The sequence below is a fragment of the Takifugu rubripes genome, chromosome 14 (genome assembly GCF_901000725.2).
Source record: "Takifugu rubripes chromosome 14, fTakRub1.2, whole genome shotgun sequence".
Lineage (NCBI taxonomy): Eukaryota > Metazoa > Chordata > Actinopteri > Tetraodontiformes > Tetraodontidae > Takifugu > Takifugu rubripes.
This window is the reverse complement of record NC_042298.1, coordinates 10,382,403-10,399,303: the sequence shown is the minus strand read 5'-3', so window position 1 is coordinate 10,399,303 and position 16,901 is coordinate 10,382,403. Positions and strand designations below refer to the sequence as shown.

The window sequence follows — 16,901 nt, the reverse complement described above, 5'->3', positions numbered from 1 at the left end:
CTTTATTATGAGCCACAGCAGGACCACAGCAGTGATGTCAGCACCAGGTTAGGAGAATGACTGAGGAGATGAAAGGAGGAGACATAGAAGAATAAAGAATCAAAGAGGAGGTTTTAATTCGACTGCAGGATATGAGATGAGCTCAGTGTACTTTTCCTCTTATAGCATCAGCTTGTAAATAGTAGTGGAGAGACAGTTCTCTGTGAAGTCTGCCACTTATTACAGAAGATGAATGTGGGAAGATGGATGATAGCGTACCACGGGGCGGGGCTGATGACGGAAATCTCCAGAGCCTTTCTAAGAGTTAGTTAGTCACAGCACAATGGGCACAGAGAAGGATCTGGAGTGCAGCAAGTCAAGGGGCATAAAATACTTGGCTGTGCGTGAAGAAGAGCAGCCTTGGGACGGAATATTCTCTCATTGAGGAAAAGCAGAGATACAGCATGTTCTCAGGTGTAAAGGGCATAAAAACGGGGTGTATGAAGATAAGATGGCAACACGGTCTTCATATCTTCTGATCCAGTCTAGGAGGACTCAGTTCTAATCGTGTTTTTCCCTCTTATCATACTCTTTTCCTTGTCACTTTTTTAAGGTTAGGCCGTTGAGGTTAAATCAATCTGCTGTCAATCTTGATATTTATAACCAGGGACATGGGGACAGCCTAGATTTGTTTACTGAGCTGCATATTGACCAGCTCTGCCTGCGGTGTCTGCACCGTTCTGTGTTTACACCATACGTGTGACTGACAGAAGAGGCTGTGGAGGACTGTGGCTACAGTTGGAGAGGCCAGCATGTGGCTTAATCTCCCTGGTGGCCCACAGAGACAGAATTGGTTTGGAGCGAGGGACAACTGTTAAAAGAATGATTTCTTCATCTGCCTGGCAGAGCTTGCTTTTTGTGTCAATCCAGCCCCCACATGCCCAATCTGGTCATGTTTTACTGTTCCCAGTTTACAGGCTATTACAGCTCAGATCATATGAGTTAATGGTGTGATTCTACCGACACTGAGAGGGGACAAAAATAAATAAGCGCCACAATGTGCTTTTGTGCTCTGTAGTCCAACCATGAGGCGATGATTCTAACAGGAACACGCAATCTGTTTTGGTCTATTGGCATCCATGCCGAGTTCAATGACTTTTGGTAAACTTGAATCATTTGGAACACAACATAAATTTAGTAGGTCATTTTAAAACAATTAATAAGCATATAAATTATTATTATTGGGAGGGAATGTCCTCTGGCCTCCTCGCTCCTATACATAAAACAAGGTTTGTTTTCCACTAGAGAATTAGCAAATTTATGCATGCCATGAGGACACTCATGAATGACTGATGATGTTGTTCCCTCCTCCCCAGCAATATTTATAATTCTCCCCTTTGACTGTTTGTCTCTGATATTTATCATTGCCAGACATGTTAATGTACTGCAGCTATTCAGCTCTGTTACACTTACAAATGTTTTAAGTTACAACAGGCAAGACAATCCTGTGAAACGAGGATTAATATCAAATAGGAACACATTAGAAGTTAACTTAAAGTAGTACCTACCATAAAAGCTTCCTCCTTTTTTAATCTGCTCTCACACATATTAAGAGAAAGGAATTGGTTTCATTTGCATTATTGATCATTACTGTAGCAGCAGTGATGTGAGCCACATGCACTCGTGCAACGCTGTAAATTATGTTTTTCAACGGTAGGCGCTGCCGACAAACGACACATAATAACAATCAAGAGCAAAATCTTTTGTATTGTTCCTGTGTGACTTGAGATTCAATCAGCCTTCATGTGGCGTCTCAGCAGTCTCCTCCATCGACTGCAATAAAGGTACAATTTACATTGGGAATGCAGCTGCTATAGAAAAGAGGTGCTGGTTCCACTTCTTACTATTATAAAGCACAATATTTTGTTTGAACCGGACACTGAATATGAAGAAAAATGTAAATAAATCAAATAGCTCAGGTTGGATTAATATCTGGTTAAATTTACGAGACACATTAAGGAAACATGAAAAACGCTTTTCTGTATGTCCGGACGGTCCTAATTAAGGCAATGCACCATTTCTCATGCACCGTTTTCCACAATTTACACCCAATAGCATCCCCTGTGATTGTTATCCCCACAATCAAACTCTGTGCTGTGAAAAATTAGAATACTAATGTAGCTGCTGGCAGGCTTGTGTGGGTGTGTTCAGGAACTTCGCTCCAGCTCTCTCATGTGCTTGTTTTGCATCTGCTAATGGTTCCTGCAGTCTGGTGCCCTCCAGTCACTCACAGCACGGCTTCATCCACTTTCAACCCGTTGCCACGATCACGTCATGTGGGACCGGAGGATGATTTAAGTGTTGACGGCCCTGAAGGCTTCGTGACAGCTCCTGACAGTTACCCCCCCCCCCCCCCCCCCCCCCCCCACACACACACACACACACCTTCATTTTGTTGAGCCTTTTGTCCATTATGAGGTCTTCATAAACACAAGGTAAAAATATATACCCTTAAATATAGTCACTCTTAAGCTAATTAAAAGTTCTTGCTTCTGTTTCAGCTTCCTGGATCTGTACTCAGAACACTTGATTAAAGACTTTAACCTCCACAACTGTTACTAAACATGACTAGCAAGGAACATAATTTAGAGTCGGCAACATTGTGTTACCTCCGAGTCAATTTGTTTTGAGGCCACTAGGAAAAGGACGGCAATAAATTGGAAGTGGAACCTCCCAGTGAGTTCAAACGAATTGTACATTTTTCACAAAAGAGACATTTTTTATTTGGAATGGTGGGAGTTATGTGGTTACAAGTTATAACAGTAGTGATGTCCTCATTCTGTTCAAGTGTGCCAGCAAGCAATGATCTGGAGCCAGCAGGCACAATAGGGCCTCTGAACTGAAACACCTCAATAGAATGTAGCAGTGGTGATAAGTTTTATTGGTCACACCTGTCTCTCCAGTGCTGGGAAACGTCTGCTGAGGAAATGGTCCTGCAGTATTTTAGAAGCCTTGCAGATGTAATTCATTGCGCTAATGTGAAATTGCATTTTCCAGAACCCTGGAATACCCCGAGGTGTTATGTGCAGCAAAGCAATGATCACCGAAACCTCACACATATTTCAGACATCATTTCTGCTAATATGGACATTATTTTTGTTAATTATAGTCAAAGAATCGCAAAAACCTTAATTTTTCAACCATGACTTCACGTACAAGTCTATATTTAGGCCACATTTATGAGGCATTTTCTGTCTGAGCTGTCAGCTCACGTCGTATCTGTTGAGCCAAACTGACCTCACCATTTGAGCTCTTATCCGCAAACTCTAATCAGACGAGTTCTCTGCCACCGCCAGTCGATGCAAACATGGAAACTCAACCAATCAATCAGAAATCAATCTTGATTAAGCTAATTATATGATTCCAAACTGGTGAAAGTTATACAAGAATGTGAGTGTTTGGCGCTGTGGAACAGCTAAGATATTCAACATTATTCTTTTGCCACTGCATTTTAAAATATGGCACGTGATGAAACGGAGCACAAATTCATCTCCAATGTTTCTCACCGACTGAAGAAGCCCGCTCACAGTTTAGATGTGATGTTTAATATACTTCAAAATGTGCAAAAATTAAACCCGCAGGCGCCCGTACGGCCCTGTGATGAGTTGTTGACTCATTCAGGGATGTACCCTGCCTTCAGCACCCTCCTCCCGATCCCAAAGACATTTACAAGTCAAGAAAAGGAAAAAAAAAAAAAAAATTCTAAGAAGTCCCAAAAGTTTGGAACGAGACTTCTCCAGAAATGAAACACTGACCTACGAGCGAAAACAACAAATCTTTGCATGTTAGCCTGAAGGGATGGCAAAGAAAGCTCTGACTCGTCCACAAAAAAGTGAAGGAATTCATCTTCTGCGACAGTACCTCGGGGGTTGTTGAGCGCAGCTTCGGTTGCTTTCCTGCCCTCTCCGCAGTGGCTCTGGTCAAATGGCAGACATTGCTCCCCCGTGCCGGCCACCACCTCCAGGTTGCGCGACGGATCTTTGGGCTGCCCGAGGTTCCTTACACGGTACACTCTGCGACTGGTGGTGTCAGACACGTAAAGAACCTCTCCAATCGGGTCCATGGCCAGGTAGTACTTATGAGCAGGGCTGGTGCTAGTGAGACAAATGGTGTAAATTTAAGGGTAACTTCATGTAAAAAGCACAGTGAATTGGTCGGAGGCTGGTTAGGCTGTACAGAAAATGTTTTGTTTTAGATGCTGCATTAAAATTACATATTTAAAATACGTGAAAGACAGACACACTTTTCACAAAATTACAAGCATAGGATCATTTTTAGCAAGCAGAAATACAATGTTTGCAAAGAGAATGTGGGAGCAGGCAAACACAATGTGTCAAATGTCTTTTATACATCACATAAAATAAGAAACATACCTAATTAGCTACCTAATATTCATCCATGAAATGAAGTGAAATTGCAATATGCATAGATCTACCATTTCTTACAGCGATATTAAAGACTTTAGTGTCTGTCACGTCTTCCAGGGCATAAATGTGCCCATATCACAGGCAGAATTAGAGAATATATGCACGGGTGGCTGGATATCGTATGCGTTCCACAAAAAAAAATGTTTGTTATAAGATCATTTCAAGTCTCTATGGACCATGTCCAGAAAGGGTTAATTCATTTTATTGTCTGTGTGCTTCTTTTTTCATATACTGGTAATGTGGTTATAAAAGCCCACGGCAGTCATACATTTTTATATTTGATTTCCTCAGTTATCTTGATTTAGTGCCCCCCCATCAGTATTTTTTGTTATAAAAAACAAATGTTTTCTTGAGATATAGAAATTTCTCGAGATCTCAATAAAATATTCTTCCATCTTCTGAGCGAATCTTCTCATAAGAGACATAATTGTCCTCTGGAGACGTCTAAACGACGCGAACATGCTTGTTTTCCTGGATGCTGATTGTGAGCTGTGAACTGTGCTTTTGCCCTGCAGTCAAGCCGCGACGCAAACCTCTGACATTAGGTCCCTCTAACGAACCGACTGTGCAAAAGGGCTCCCAGACAATTAAAATCCTACAGACAATCCACAAAGAAAAAGAACAAATAACATTTTTAACTACGCTAGAGACGCTAATGTTCTCGACAATCTTTGCTTTGGACGTCTGCTGTATCCCCCTTTGATCCTGCAAATATTTCCCGCTTTGATGTTTGATGCCTCCACCATCTTTCAGCACATAAAAGCAAATCAAACACTGCACCAGATGCTACTAGACGCTGTCAGTCACCGAGTCCATTAAATGCGCACGAGTTTAGAGCTCTGCGCTGAATGGGACATACATAATTTAATGTCGATCCTATGAGAGTTATTCGGGGTTTCGGCGCGTGCCACTGCTTCCTGAACCGTGTCATATTTGTTGGGTCTTTTGAAGCCAGGGCTGCGCATCTCACGGTACATACCGCTGATTACAGATCACTTCACCTGTCTTCTCAATTAAATTCTCAGAGACCTGAATGCATTTATTCATTTGTCCAGGGGAAGGGAAGACGAGCACAACAAATGCAGCCCTATGTACTCTGCTCTGTCCTGCCGCGGTCCATCCATGAACAATAAAAACAATGATCAATGTTGATACACGCAGCAATCTGGCTGTTACTGACCGTCCGTCTCCGAATCTGCCATCTGGGCTTTTAGCTAGCGCTGTTGTAGAGGACAACGTCTCCTATTTGCTTTGCCCCTTACAGTCTTGAAGGGAAAGAATAGATGATTTTTCACTGAGTACTTCCCATATTATCTTCCCTTGGCGAGCACCTTGTTTTGAAGTCCTGCTGGCTGGTAGGCACTTTGCAAAGAAGAATGTGGAGTGAAAGGCTTTGAAAGTGGGATATGGATGAATAATTAATGTATCTGAGTTGGGAGAACAATAGTATAGAATAAAAGAGAAACACCGAGACGTTGCTAACAGTAAAATGCTGCTCCAGAGAAAAAGAGGGAAGTGAAAAAGAAAGCTCCTGGGTGAAGAAAGAGGAGATCCAAAGTGCCTTTAGAAGAATATGTTGCTATAGGTAGTTCCAAAGCCTCTCTCAGACACGGGCCAAAAGCTCTGTCAGATCAACTTCAGCAGCCACGGCCAACACTGATGTGTTCTTCTTAAATGTGGTTCTGTGAATTAACCCTTTCTTTCCTGCAAAGTGATGCATATCTATCCGGGGTCAGAGAACAGCCGGCAGGGAGGTCTGCTAATGCAGCATCTTTGATGACAGTAGTTCACTGTCGGATGCATTTCCCCTTCATTAAGTGACATCTACACAGATTAACTAATCACATTCCAATTAAAATCAACAAAGAGTGACTTTGTTCACAAATACACCTTACAAAGATGCGGTGAGAATAAATTTCCTCCACCTGAAATCACATTCTGTGAACCTCAAACTGTGACAGCCTGGTGTTGAGAGCCTCGTCCCAGAATATCACGCGACGGTGGCAGGTCCCCCTGACTTCACATGCGCCCAACTTGTTTTGCTGAGTCGCACTCCACTCGAGCCATTGCACACAATTATCTCTGCCGAGCGTCAGGCAGATATAGTGGAACACAATTTTCCAGACATGGAGCCAGCAACACACGGACCCTGAACTCATGGCTGACGTCTTTTCTCCCCATACACCTCAGGTAATTAACAGTCCACTATAACCTCATTCTGCCACCAAAGAAAAACTCGACCAAAGTTGATGCATCTCAGCTCCTCAGACATTGTATGAGCTGCTACGTTCGACACAACAGTCATTGCATTCTGGTCCTAACGTGCAATTTGTGATATCACGTGTGGGAAACTACGCTGAAGCAGCATGAAATGTTGCCTATCGTTGACTTGAGATGTGTTGCTTGTTTTTATTACAAGATTTGGGATGGATAAAAAGGTTTAATATCCAGTACTCACCTGTGTCTGGTGTCTCTGTTCCTGCCATAAACAATAAAGAGGAAAAAGAGAAAACAAGGAAAGTATCATTTACAATGCTCACATGAGGTTACAGAGCCTTTTTAGTAAGATAGTAAGATGAAGATTGCTTTAAATGACAGCATTGCTTCACATTAAATATTAACATTAACAGGAAGCACTCTGCCATTTCCTCCCATAGGATAGAGACGTATCAAATAAAGTCACTCTAAAACCTCAGTCTGAAACAGAAATATTAATATGCGATACAGTAGTATTAAAAAAAGGGGGGTGGAGGGTGTTTGAAGTTACATAAGGAGAACACTTTACAGGACAAATCACTGTGCGATCCCATTGAGATTCTACGCTTGAGAAATGGCAGAGATAGAGAATATAGTGCCTGCAGCGTGGAAGATATCATCGGCATAATCCACAGAAAAATATCATTGTTTCACAGCAAAAGACTTTGAGCCCCTCTCAGATCCTAAAGACGCCGATTAGATCCTGTGATGTCTAAACTTCCGACACTCTGAGCCCGCACCAAGACCTACTTCCCAGTGCATTCTTCTCACATCAAACAGATCACAACTGCAGATGTGAATGCCACACTAACCCACAGCAGCTGAGCTAATTTCTTTCTCATTGTGCTCAAATGCTCAGAATCCCACAGCGTTCCTCTGCAGGAATCGTGAGCGTTCTATTTTCATCACAGGTGTCACTCAATAAGATCCTGATCTCACTTGAGCTCCAGTATGGTTCTGGTGTAGCCGTCAGGATGGACCCTACGGATGAAGTTAAAGTCCCCGACGTAAAGGGAACCGTCGGGGCCGCTGGCCAGGGCCACAGGGGCGAACAGCATCATGTCTCGAGCAGCGCCGCTGCAGCTGGGACCACAGGGGACGCTCCGGTAAAAACCGTTCCCCATCACGGTGCTGATGACAGGAGGCTGCTGGGACAGGAAAACGTTCTCCCCATTTCCTTTGTGAAGGATTCCTGAGGAGAAAGAATTTAATGTAAAAGGTTCTACAGCTGAAAAGGAAATTGTTAATGTAATAACAAGAGTGGCTGGGTTTATTTTTGACAGTAAAAGCCATAACCTCTGTGTCTGTGGCAGACTGGTCCTACTGCTGCTCTGTGATAGTGTGGCTCCTCTCTAATTCTTCAATGCTATTTGATGCTATCTTGAATTTCCACAGTGGCTAATGATAATTTCATCAGCTGGCTTCCATACAGCCCAGCCCTCTCCTCCGTGCTTCTGGGTGGTGACTGAGATGGTGCAACTAATGAAATATCAAGACTTTGATTGGAGATGTCTTTGGTTCCCGTCTTTTCAGATGAAAATAGACCGAACTACTTACAGCACAAAAAAAGATAAGACTCTCTTGGGAACATTTGTAATAAGGCGGCTTGATAATTAACTTTTCACATTGGTTAAAATTAAAATGTGAAAGACATAAAAATGCAAAATGCTTGCATTTATCCACCATAGATGGCCTAAGAAATAAATTCAACAAATGGCTGTTTGTGGGTCAACAACACCCGAGTTAGCACCCTCTGGTGGCGGGGGTAAGATCTAAGGTCTTAGACTGCTTAAATAGTAAATGAACTGTATTTTTCATGATTATTATCTTTGATCACTCAAATGACAAGTCTGCATTTGCTCACTCACAGCTGAGGGGAAAGATGGTAGCAGAGTTAATGACTGATGGTCATAGCAGGAGTGTTTCTGCTTTCACTCTCAGTTGGGGGCCTGTCTATGTGTCCCTGTTGGACAGGAGGTCTGTCCAGAGTGTATACCAGCCTCTGACCCAGTGACCTCCCATGACCCCGATGAGATATAGACAGCAGTTAACAGGATGAATAGATGGATGGAGGTTTTTTAAAGAGCTCATTCATTTTCCAGTGGCATCGCTCGTCCTATATAAATTCTGCATCTTGGAAGTCACAGAAGCTCTAAACCTGATGAGAGCTGAGGCCATTTAAATTTGCAGAGCTGAACTCATTCCCTCTTCCTCTGCCTGTCCTCTGACAAGTGGATGCTTACTTATGAAATGGTGGAGGCAGCCTGCCGCCAGCCAGACTGCAGATGACAGATGGTGAAGGTGGATCTGACCACCCGAATGTAAAACATGTTTTGTTTTTCTAATTTAATTGCATGGTAACAAGATGCAGTGACAAATGTATTCTCCTGCCCGTTCACACGCGGACATGACAGGGAGTGGCATAGAAGTAGGGCACAATCGCATGAATTTAGTTTACAATAGCAACAATAAAAAAGGTGTCTCTGTGTGTGGCGGTGTGTGTCTGTGTGTGCTCCTCCAAGAAAATATGACTTAGAATATAAATATGATGCTGTACTATATTGTACTGTATTTATGCTTTTTACACATCATTCACAAAGTGTAATGCATTAATTTTGTTATACTACAATATAATATCATGCCAGATAAACTATATCACAATCAAACAAAGTGGCACACCCCCCCACACCCTCCAAAAAAAAGAAAAAGAACACCAGGAGCAAAACCAAAACCAGGCAGATTTTGGGTGGTCTCACCGCTGCGTATGTTGAGGGCATGATGTTTGTCCAACGACCAACCTCCCAGGTTTGAAGGGACCAGCTCAAAGCCCTGCAGCAGTGCCGTCCTCCTCTCCCACTGGATGACGCCAGGACAGGACTCATACTCATAGCCGACGGAAACTGAAATACATACACGTTCACACATGAGAGGGCTCCGTGTCGCGGGCAGTAATAACTGTGCCGTCCAGCAATGTCGCCGCATGTGGCATACTAATGACAGTCAGACTGTACACAAACACACCCGCTCGGCCACGCTCGCTACACAATTTTGTTTTGAGTGGCGAAACAGGCGTGTGCGGCAAGGCCTCATCAGGCCGTGAAGTCTAGAGAGATCTGGGAGAAGTGGAGGCATAATCAGGAGGAGACACTCTATATGGAGGAGCCCTAGAATTAGCTGCTCGGCCTCTCCATGCTAATGATATGCTTTGCACTTTCCCGGGGCAACTAAATGCTTTTTTTTCTCCACTACTTTTCAAAAGGTTTTGACAGTCATTTGGTACTCTGAGCATTGGAAATATCATATTTAAGGGCAATCGAGAGAGAAATGCCTGTAAACAGGATCAGTTAATGAGTGTTTACATGGGGATTCCAAAACACTGAATCATATGCAGAGGAAAAAATGCATCAATCCATCAAGCATCAGGGAAAGCATGTCAATTTTAAACTGACTTGTTATTTATACTTTATACTGTAGATATTTTTACACTAAACATTTATGAAATAATATAGTTTGTCCAAAATTATAACCAAAGCTTATAAAGAGTTGATTATAAAGAGTTACTTTATAATAACAGGAAAGTTGTTTTGGCTTGTTTTAGAAGCAACTCTGGACCAATAAAAGCTTCTTTCTTTTCCAACAAATCTGTCCCGTTTCCAGTGTACAGGTTGGGTCTGGTTGCCCAGTTGTTTGGCTATGATGGACCCTCACAGCGGAGCATCCATCCTTATACTGGGAACATGCAGACTGGCTATAATGGGATCTATTTTGGCAGCAAGTTTTGCGTTTCTGTAACTTCCATATGGCATCAAAACCAAGAGGTAGCTTTTTAAAAAGGGCCCCTATTTTCACTTGCAGACAGATAAAAAGATTAAAAAACAAACAAACCCAAAACCTTCAGAAAATAATTACACATTGAGATGAAAAATGATTTCCGACACTTTCTTCAGAAACTTTTTCACTGAAAGACATTTTTCTTCATTCAAAGGAAAATAGTTTTCTGCTGAGAATCAATTTTCTGACAAGATTATGCTTGTTCAATAGATTCTAATATTTTTTTAAAAAGTGCTTTGGTGCATCTTCTGCATGTTTATATAGACTTTAAGGATGATTGGTTCTTTTATTGATGTTGCTCAGGAGTACAACATATAAATAACACTAGAGAGATGCAAACTTCTTTATTTATTTAGTCTCCTGTGATGAAATGAATGGAACTGTGCAGCAAAGACAGTCTGGCATGCTTGACACCGACTTGCTAAAAGAGTTGTCACTGTCAATCACTATTGGCACTGATCTCTCTTAACTTGCTTCACTGTAAACCAGCACGTCTGTGGATTCAAGGGCACTCCAGTGGAACGGAGAGCACAGTCAGCAGCAAGACCAGCAAAAATGGCAGAATACATAACTCATTATGCACAAATTCAGGCCTCTCGAAAGCCCAACAACACACAATCACTGAAATTGGAAATGGCAAATGTTGGATGTTTGGAATTCAATAGCAAAAAAATGATTCAAGGAAAAAAAAGTTAAAAAAAAAAATAAAAAAAATCTGTTTAGCGCACAAAAAATGGTGTGTGTGTTTCATTTTGGCTTGCATGATAGGCATGGGAAATTTGTGTTATTCATGTCTAAAATCCACACAATTGCAGTATCTGAAGCTGAAGTCAACCCCTTGAAGAACCTATTTCATGGCCTGGAACCCAATCTGTCCTCATGAAAATGAATCACAAGTTGTCCTTAATACATCACCATGGGATATTGCCCATTAAAATGAAATCTGACAGGAAAGATGACTTTATTAGAGGAACAATGCTGTTCCGGGACAAAACAGGTAAAAGCAAAGACAAAAAAGTCTCAGAGGAAATGTATCACTGTTCATAGGACTGCTTCAAATTGGCATATCACTGCAGCTATAAAGCAAAACACACGCATACACTCATGTGATCCTACACAAATGCACACACCTTAACATCTGAGGTGTTCATTCACTTCAGCAGAAGCCTCAGGCAAGATGTTCACCTCAGCAAACTGAGCATGATTTTCCTCTCTTCCCACATCCACTAGCAAGATCACTGATAACAGAGGCTCTGTGTGTGTGTGTGTGTGTGTGTGTGTGTGTGTGTGTGTGTGTGTGTGTGTGTGTGTGTGTGTGTGTGTGTGCATGCGCGCGCATGCTGGGGCAGAAAAGCAAGAGAAAAGGGAAACAACCATTTATCGACAGACCATCAACAGATACTGTACCAACACCAACAGACAAAAAAACATTTATTCATTAAAAATGTGTGTGCAACAAAAAATAACCCCATGTTAAAGGAATTTATTGACTGGCTGATAAACTAAAAAAAATAATCTTAGTTCACTAACTTATTTAACAAATGTATTTTTCTTTATTCCACACAAAAGGAAATTTCCTTTCAATGTACAGCTTAAAAGAAAAGTTACTGAATAACTCGATTTCTTTGTTGGTACTGCACTTTATAGACGGTCCCTGGGTGCTCGGCTTAAATGAATTTGGGAATTGTGTGTTTAAGAGTTATTGATTTCCAGCTGCATTTACACATAAATTACCTCATACTATAGACAGACAGACAGCCAGACAGATGCGGGGCAAAGTAGAGGTAATGCAGCGTCACATCGAAAGAGCGAAGACAAAAACACATCACAACACTGACAGCTGCTGAAATATCAGGCATCGTTCAAAAGTGTTTTTCTAATCCAACAAACAAGAGTATAGAAAAACCACGGCAAGCAGCTGTTGATATGCAGCTCAAACATAAATATGCACTAAAGATAAAAACATAAGTCTCTGAGTGCCAGAAACAATGGAGAGGGAGGATCAGGGGCAAATATTACACTGGTAGACAAGAGGAAACAAAGGAGAGCCGGGGAAGACAAGACAGAGGTAGCAAGGGAGATCAGTGGTAACAGAGATATAACAGTCAGAGAAGAGAAAGAACATAGAGTTCAGGGGAGGGGGAAGAGTCAGAGGAAGACAGGAGGCAAGGAAAGAGGGTAAGAGGGGTGCATGGGGATGGCGATGCTCGTGCAAAGCAGAGCAGGAGTTAAGAAAAGTTGAGGGATCAAGAGGGAGTTGGGGCAGATGAACTGTAGCTCTGACTGGAGAGGGGAAGGATCAGGAAAAGATGAGCCCATATCCAATCTACTCAGGAAAGCCTGCACTCAGGTGGACAAAGCTGAGCGCGTGAGAGGGAAAGTTCTCGCAAATGCAGCATTTATCAGAAACGTCCTCCAAAAAATGGAAAACAGACTGAGCAGAAAGAGCATCCTATAAATGGAAAAGTCAATGCTTTTGTTGTAATGGCATTTTTTAAAGTGTCTTTTTTAACCATAAAAGCGAATATAATAGCAGTTACAAATCCATATGGGGGGAAAGGATATCAAAGGAAAATGGGTAACATTTATGGAAAGTCTCCAGAAGCATCTAACTGTGTAGTTCAACAAACACACATTTTCACCACAGACCTCTGACCAGGAACGCCATCTCTCCGTCTCTCCCGATGATAGCTTTACTGTTTGTCCCTCCACAGTGAATAAAGTCATCAATCTTCAGCTTTTTCCTTTTCGATCTGAATTTCCGGCATCCTCTGTTCCCAGCAGTGATGGTCTTCTCATTCTGAATGATAGACTGAAGTCTCTGACCCAGTCTACATGCACAGGACTCTAATAAATGTGTTGTTGGAGTCATAATGCCTCCACAATAGGTTGATAATATTTTTGGCTGACCTGCGCCATCATAGACATAATCAGAAGCCACTCGCAAGCTACAAAGTTAGCAAGTCATCCTGCTCCTTCCTGATTTTTAATTGCATTACCTGGACATGTTAAGATTGTTTCATGAAATGTTGACTGAAGTGGAGCTCACATGTTGGCCTGGCCTTTGGAAGTCCACTGATGTACCAAGTTCCCCTGCCATTTCCACCATGTTTTAAATGACTAATGCTATTTAGCTCCAGTAAAATCTACTAAACACATGATTTTTATCCCACTGGCACATAATCTACATTGACGTATCGCAGCTATTACAGTATCAACCACTCTCCAGTTTGTCACGTCCCAGTGGGGGTCTGCCCATTAGCAGCTGCTTGACCGTCCACATAATATTCAATCTTTTGGACGAGGAATTCCAATCAGGCTTTCATGCCAGATGATAAAACGTGTCTTCTGGTGTTGAATTGACGGCTTTCACACCGTTAATCTGGCTTCCTTTTTTTAAGCATTGAAAATGGCTCATCTTTCTCCTCTACCTACTTCAGGAGATAAGCCCCTCGGGAATGACACTTCCAGAAATGTAACACCAGCAAGCATAAGTTAAAAAAAAATCTATTTAATAAAAAGAACGATGAGATAAACACCGGTACTTTGCACCAATATAAAATTGCACCGATGCCGAATGAAGTGTCCTGTAGAAACTGAATTCAAAAATCTTTATCACAGCTGAAAGTGTCTCGGCACGTTGCGTTTCATGCTGGTCTTCAACGCACACTTGTCGAGAAATTTGCCGAATTTCACACATTTACTGACAATGTAAAAGTTTTGTATGCTTCATGAGAACCACTCACATAAATCTGAAGTCAACTTTAACGGCTGTAATTCATAATCTATAACACAGATTTCTTTTTTAATGATGTGAATGAACAGATTCATTGCTTCTGTTGGCCATCTAGGACTATACAAACCCTTCTCCATAAATTGGCCTGAAGATTAATTCAACCCTATTTTCTGTTATTTATTACACCTACCAGTTGCATATGTGAGCCCCCAGACCTCCTGGCCATAGACATCAGTCTTGTTCCAGACCAGCCTGTGGACAAGACCAGGCCCAGCGGGATACCACCGCTGGTATAACCGTCCTTCCACGGATGCACGGACGTGCACCTTGGACAAACCCCCCAGCGGGGAGACGGGCGACAGTGGGGAGGGAGGCGTGAGGAGGATCCGCAGCATGGACAGATAGCCTGCAGCACGGCTACTCAAATAGTTCAGCTTCACAAAGGCTCCTGGGATTGAAACCTCCTCCTGCACCACCTGGAGAAGAACAAGATGGAGATGGAGCCTGAAAGGTGACTGAGAAAAGACATAATTGGATTTTTTTTAAAAGGTGTCACAACATCCTGCAGTTATAGATGAGATGGTGGCAGGTGTCACTGGCAGGTACAGGGTGAAACAGCCCACACACTGGGGGGCAATAAATCCATTTCATCTGTGGCTGCCATGTTAATACAGTCATAACAAAAAAAATGACTTGGCAAAATCTAATTACTGGTAGTTGAATTGTTTTATTTGCCTTTTCACAAACACACGGTGTTTCCATAATCTGATCAATCCAATTTATTTTAATTAAATGGCTCAGACTATGCAAAGCAGATAAAGGCCAGAACCACAGTTCATAGTGTTCCATCTGACAGGTCATTTTCTGCACTGTATCATGTAAAGACAATACGTTTATTATTTTGATTGAAGGCAAAAGGAAGATTAAAAGGAATCACTTTAGAGGGCAAACATAAGCACCGGTCTGACCTCCACGCCCAATTTTCCCACCTCATTTGCTTTTGTGCTGTGGAAGTAGACGGATAAGGAGCACATTTGCATTTGGCTCTTTGCTTATTTGCATAGGTGCAAACACAAAATAGAACAAAATTTGCAAAATCCGGTGAGACCAGGTTGGGCTGTTTTTATAAAGTTGTTACAAATTAAATTTTAGCTTCCAAACTGCCCACGATAAATAGAGGGAAGGAAGCGGTTGTTATATTTCACACCTGGAGCTCAGGAACCGCGGGCCCTTTCTCTGCACACGCTGCGGCGTATCTGGGAAGAGGATAGGGCAGCACCAACGGGTAGGGACTAAGAACACTCCTGATGTCACATTTGGCAGGTTGACCTTCCTCCCTGGACATGGTCACCTGTTCCAGGACCTGGAAGTTGTTGTTGGGTGTCAAAATGGTGCGTGTCTGTGTCAGGAAGGGTGGCCTCTGGAACATCAGGGTCACAGACATGGCACCCATAGTCACCAGGTCAAAACTAAAGCAGAGAACAATAAAAGACAAATGAAACTTGAAGAAGAATGAACCAGGCCCATATTTGAGAAACACCCAGAATCTTCCTACCTTCCATCCTTTCGACTGATGCTGTAACCGTACTCTGGATGCTGCGGGAAGGTGATGTTGACCCCGACGAGCGGGGATCCATCTTGCAAAGCTACACTACCTCGAATCACAGAAACCCGGCTAAAACAAAAAAAAAAGGGATCAGAGAACTAGACAGAACACAAAGGAAAGTCAGCCATTTGAACTGGCCATCTAAGTGCACTATAATGCATAGAGATACATCTTTATGTGCATTAAGGTGAAGTCACAGCAATGACTCTGCATTTACATATATATACACGGTACATAGAATAAAAGCCCACAGTAAATGTTGTGGCGTGTAAAAACCCTCGATAATTCTGAAAAAACGTCGCTGGTCTTTAAAAGGTGAAACGTGCTGCTTAAAGGTGCAGACATGTTTGAGTCTCCTAAATGAAGACAGATTTTGACGGAGATACACACACACATTTATTAATGGAGCACATCTGTTACTCCAGAAGAGGGATAAATGAAGACAGGTGATGTTCTCCCCCCGGTTGGCTGCACTGACCAGTCTGTTACTCCTGCCCTGAAAGCTGCCATTGATTTCCCTTCGTAAAAACAAAAAAAACAAAAAAACAAAAACGGCCCCATAATTAATTCATTTGTTTATTCTGCAAGTGAGCCGGTGGAAGAAAAATGCACTTTGCCATTTTTCGGAGGCATCACTTCTTGTTTTCTAACTCAATTTTTCTAGGTCATCGTCCTGTTAGTGAAATGTATTTCCTGTCTCAGATAGTAGTAAGAGGTCACTGAAAAATTAATGGTGACACCTTTATGAGCAGTGTAACTGAATGATACATTAAACATTAATATGTGACAAACAAAGTCTGCAGTTGTAGCCTGACACCGATACGGGAGGACAGCGCTCTGCTCAACGCCTGCTAATCTCCTGGGAAACACAGATCAGTACGATGTGTGTGCAGGCATGTAAACACGCAAAAGGCCTCATTCGCATTCAAAGGCACACTCTCTTTAAACAAATAATTGGTAATGGACAATTTAATGCATTAAATACAGACACATTTGCTTCATTAGC

The 16,901-nt window shown here is 42.2% G+C and overlaps 1 protein-coding gene across 2 annotated transcripts in view; it reads right to left on the bottom strand.

Moving 5' to 3' along the window:
- The window catches only part of tenm1 (teneurin transmembrane protein 1), a 141,358-nt gene that overhangs the window by 28,940 nt on the left and 95,517 nt on the right, over nucleotides 1-16,901 (bottom strand). For both annotated transcript variants that reach the window (XM_029847107.1, XM_029847108.1), the window contains exons 16-22: nucleotides 15,845-15,964; nucleotides 15,497-15,758; nucleotides 14,480-14,765; nucleotides 9,479-9,622; nucleotides 7,662-7,914; nucleotides 6,925-6,945; nucleotides 3,901-4,133 (exon numbers count right to left, since the gene is read on the bottom strand). In XM_029847107.1, the coding sequence (XP_029702967.1) occupies nucleotides 3,901-4,133; nucleotides 6,925-6,945; nucleotides 7,662-7,914; nucleotides 9,479-9,622; nucleotides 14,480-14,765; nucleotides 15,497-15,758; nucleotides 15,845-15,964 (1,319 nt within the window). The remainder of the gene's footprint in view (nucleotides 1-3,900; nucleotides 4,134-6,924; nucleotides 6,946-7,661; nucleotides 7,915-9,478; nucleotides 9,623-14,479; nucleotides 14,766-15,496; nucleotides 15,759-15,844; nucleotides 15,965-16,901) is intronic.